Genomic DNA, 4,924 nt, shown 5'->3' with positions numbered 1-4,924 from the left:
ATGCTGCAGTGTTCTGGATTTGTGGCTCACAAAGGGCTAGTAAAACACCAATGTTTTGGCTATTGCTGAACAGCATTTGCACAGTCTCAAGGCTTCTTTTCTGTCCTCCCAGTCTGCCCTTCCTGCAGCAAGATGGGAGGGGCAGGATGTCTGGAGGGACAATGGACAGCTGACCCAAGCTAGGCAAAGGGATAGCTCATCCTGCATAATGTCATGGTCAGCAATAAAAACAGGTAGAGCAAGAAGTGTGTGCACACGGGACAGTGTCTCAGTATGGCTGTTGCTTGGAGACTGGCTGCACATTGAACTGCCTGCAGGATGTGGTGATTGCTCGTGCAGCAGCAGGTTTTCTTTCCCCTCTTCACTTACTAAACTGTCTTTAACCTGACCAACAAGTCTCACCTTTGTTCTTTCTATTCTCTCCCTTATCCTGCTGGGGGTGCTGGTGCCCACCACAACCCTTTTCTTCAACAAACTCAAGATTTACCTACTTAATTTTCCTCTTTCCTAACAACATCTGCAGGTACAAAGAAACTTACCTAAAATCTTGTTAATAAATTGAGGTCTCCTTGATGCAGGCAAATAGACTCCCAAGAAGAAGACTGGAATTCCAGATAAAGCAATGGCAATTCCAATCAATGAATTTATAGTGTCACTATAGAGTGGCACTACCACCAGAAACACTGTGCATATACAGAATATTATGGGGAAAGCCAGGCTCAGCTGCAGACAGAAAAACAACAGTGTTACTGAAATAGTCAGTGTCTACAGTTACAAGCACTGATACAGACTGTTCCCTCTCAACCCCTTTGTGAAATTACCTGCTCTTCCTCTTACAGATCACCTGGCTATTGAGAAACATAAGCAAATAGCAGAATTATTCTGCTGCTAGAAATTGAAAAAGAATCAAAGAGGGTAACTGTTCTGCTGTGCTGCATAGTGGCACAAAGTGTTTTTAGACAAATCCAATAAAACTCAGGAAACAAAAATGACTTTTCTGTGTAGGAGTACCACCTTAAAGCATGAGAAGGTCCTAAGAGGATCAGGTATCACCGGTGCTAAATGTGGTCCACACTGACAGAATTACTTAAGCATTCCTAATGAGACACTTCTAATCCAAGAATAAAGGCTTACTACTATGTTAGCCTGTTGAGACATTCTCCAGTTGACAGAGAGCAGGGATACTGACTGAACTAGCATATAATGAAACAGTGTACTATTACAACAATTTCTTATTCTTAGTTAGCAGACAAGCTAACTTTCATAGTACAGTATAAAATGGACATGTTCTATGTCCTGATCAATTTGTAACCTTTAGACATAATATGTATGGTCCAGATTTTAAACAGTACTTTTACATTATGTGGAAAACAGGGATTTTACTCAACTCTGCAGTAAGTATTACCTTAAGAGGCCTGGGGCGATCTGGTTCCTTCCAACGTAGATATAATTGTCCAGCAATAGACAGACCAACAAAAAACCAGTAACTAAAACTGAAGTAATTAATAAGCTTGAAGACATCTTCCACAGCCAAGTAAACAAGGGTCATAACACACTGTCAGAAAAGAACAGAGTGAGAGTAACAACAAAAGTTTGAAACTTACTCTTTATGCTGGTTTTTGCCTTAAAGGAACACCTTATACTCCCTGGTGTTTGACATGATTTTATGTCTAAAAAAACCACCTTGATGACAGTAAATCTGAAGTTCCCTCATGAAGTTTTTAAAGCTTTTCTTTAAATATTCAAATAGTCACACCTGAGCAGCTGAAAAGTAAAGCAATAACAACTTACATTGAAGAGCAATGCTGGCACAGGTGTGAACCTCCCTATGTGGATCATGGACAACAGATCAGGAAGGTGGCCTTCCCGAGATCCTACAAAAAATAGCCTGGAAAAAAATAGTCAGAAAACACATGTTGAGCCTACAGGTGAGAGAGAATGTATTATAGAAAATCAGAGAATAATACCAGTCCAAAATATTTACACCACTGTATTTCCATACTTTAAACTGGAACCTGGATTCAACCTTTCTTGTAAAGATGTACTGTACCACAACCACTAAAAGACATCCAAGCTTTTAGAAACATGCAGTTAACACCCATTTTAAAAAAATGATCCTACAGGTAAAATAGACAACTTGCACAGTGACTGAAACACATTTGTTTCACAAAATTCTAAAAGCTAGCACTGAAAACATTCCAGCCTATAGAAGAACAGTTTTCAATGCCAACCAGAAGAGATTGACAGGTTGCTAAAATGAGGTCTCTCAACCACATGCTCAAAAAGCAAACACAATTTTATTGTCAACTGTGCTGTACTGACTCCTTCACCAGATGATGTTCATATTTGTTCTCAATATAGAGGCATTGCAAATACAGTCAATGGACAGGAAGGATCTTAAAATGCCTGAAAAAAAAAAAATCTATTCACAACTTTTGATGGTCACATCCACAATCAGTGCTCACAGAAAAGCTTCTATACTGTATCCTAAGCTTTCTGACTGCAGCTTAATAGCAGTAGCAACTTTTCCAGATTTTGTTCCGGAAAAAAAAAAAGCTTTAAAATACTGATGCAAGTAAGTTTTAAGTAAATACATTTGAAAACAAGAACATGTAGAATTATTGTATCAAGTAAAATAGAAAGTAATCCAAATAATCAGAATAATCACCACAGAGACAACAATCATTTGATCTTTAGCTGTGCTCTGCATACACTCAGAACACTTTGGGGATATAGGGCAGTGTACACATGTACAACGTGTAAACACACACAATGTACAGTGTATGCATACACAATGTACACACACAGAGGTTTGAGGTCTATTATTTTATCGTGGCTATTCGTTATAGGCTCAGTTAAGTATTTCTGCCACTCTCGTAACAGATGAGCATAACAGTAACATGTAAAAATGTAACATGTTTGTCAAACTGAGAGAGATATGCACTACCTTGATGATGCTAGAATTGAAGCATTAAGTCCACCAAAACAAGAAAAGGCTACAGCAATGGGAATTGTCCAGCTCATGACACCAAATACTTGGTCAGCAAATGTCTGATGAAAGGGAAAAGAAAAAGGAAACATGAAAATATCGGAAAAAAAAACCCAAAACCATAATTAAAACAAGAACATCAGAACTTTTATAATAAGCTTGTATGAAAAAAATAGTAATATAGTGAGGACAATCCCTTTGTGCAGCACAAAGAAGCACACAGCTTTTGTATTTATTTATGAATTCTAAGTAAGCACAAACTTTAGTCCAGCACCTTGACTCATGTTTTCTGCTCACGAAAACAATGCTCATCCTCTCTTGACCCCTTCAAACTACTGGTCTTCATCATAACATTTACAAGCTAAGGTGATTAACACTCAGAACTGGCCTTTATTTGTACCGTATCAAGTTACCTGGATTTAACAGTAGTCAAACAGATTTAATTACTCCAGGAACAAGAGCACTGCATTATGATCTGTTTTCCTAATGTTTCTGTAGGTCAAAAAAGCCTAAATTACTTAGTATTGTTGGGTGGAGTTTTTTTTTAAATAAGTGAGTGATTTTCATGAGATAAAACCCCGTATTATAATATCACTCTTAAAACCATAAAATGCTGAGAAATTCACAGACATAAATAAAACCTGGCCAGCTAAAGCTTCCTGTTCTTTGTCTGGGTTGACAATGTGGCTTTATTCAGCTCATTATCCAGGTCAAGGTTCAACTCTGCTTAGCTGTAAACCATCATCTGTACTAAAAAGCAAAATGTATTCCATTCTTTTGTGTCACTTAGTCAGCAAAGGCAGACAGAATCTCCTGCTGCTAAGGGACAATGCAAAATCATATAATCACTTTGGTGGGAACCTTGCCAAAAGGTTCAAAGCACCTGTCTTCTCTCTTCCTGAGCTCTTTTTGTTTATACATATCGGCACAGCTTCCCTCAAAATGGAGCTGCAACACAGAGGTGGAAAATTCAAACAGATTCCCACAGAAATTATAAAAATTGACACAAGTATAAAAGAACTAATCCATAATAATTCTATTTCATGCTGGAATCAGAACATTAATTTAGCAAAAGACCATGCCCTAAGAAATATGTTCTGCATACCATGGATTACCCATTTTCAGTCAATTCAAACTGCAACTAGTAACTTACATTATTGCATATAAAAGATTTCTGCTGCTGAAGAATAAATAATTGCTAGAACCCAAAGTACTTCTCTGGGATCCTTATTGGATCTAAATGCAGCTCTGAGAAACCTGCACTTGTGAAGCAGAATGTGACTCGTAATGATCCAGTGAATGAATTAAGACAACTTCTCCAGAACAAGTAAGAACGAGGACAAGATGAAAATTCTAACAGGGAATTGCTGTAATATTTTAAAGGATGATTTGAACCTGGACTGCTGAATTCTGAAGCCAAACAGCAAAGGAAATTATAGACACAAAACTTCAAACTGCTGGAGGATTTTTTTAAAATATACAAAGCTAAGACACAGAGCTCACTCAACAAGATGTTAGAGAATTAAGATGTTTAGTAAGATTGCCTAAAGGATAAGCATTTAGATAAGTAATATTAACAGCTGAAGTTAAAGAAGAGAGAGAAAATGTATAAATAATCTTATGCTAAAGGATGCAAATCAGCTAATATGTCATTTGGAGAAACCTCTTCCCCCCAACAGGAATCTTCCATTTCCTTTTCAAACAGCTAGTAATGGGCCCGTGTGGAATGATAAGTGCAGGACTAACTCAAAAGCCATTTCCATCCTGTAATGTATAGCCAATTTTTCTAAGACATGCTAATGCTGTTTCACACATCTTGGAAAACAATGATCACTCATCTGAGCAGTAGAAACCACAAATTACATACAGATCAAAATGTTACACATGTGATGTGTTCTGGACACAAGCTGTGTTCTGCAACAACTGCTGATCCAG

General features: G+C 37.6%; 1 protein-coding gene across 1 annotated transcript in view; it reads right to left on the bottom strand.

Annotated features, from left to right (window-relative positions):
• The window catches only part of LOC103802415 (Y+L amino acid transporter 2-like), a 21,234-nt gene that overhangs the window by 1,417 nt on the left and 14,893 nt on the right, over window positions 1–4,924 (bottom strand). Inside the window, exons 5-8 of the mRNA XM_009074885.1 lie at window positions 2,948–3,051; window positions 1,792–1,888; window positions 1,406–1,555; window positions 540–723 (exon numbers count right to left, since the gene is read on the bottom strand). Coding sequence (XP_009073133.1) covers window positions 540–723; window positions 1,406–1,555; window positions 1,792–1,888; window positions 2,948–3,051 — 535 coding nt within the window. The remainder of the gene's footprint in view (window positions 1–539; window positions 724–1,405; window positions 1,556–1,791; window positions 1,889–2,947; window positions 3,052–4,924) is intronic.

This window comes from Acanthisitta chloris, unplaced genomic scaffold, assembly GCF_000695815.1.
Source record: "Acanthisitta chloris isolate BGI_N310 unplaced genomic scaffold, ASM69581v1 scaffold15075, whole genome shotgun sequence".
In the NCBI taxonomy this organism is placed as follows: domain Eukaryota; kingdom Metazoa; phylum Chordata; class Aves; order Passeriformes; family Acanthisittidae; genus Acanthisitta; species Acanthisitta chloris.
The sequence above is the reverse complement of the archived record's forward strand: the minus strand, read 5'-3'. Positions and strand labels throughout refer to the sequence as shown.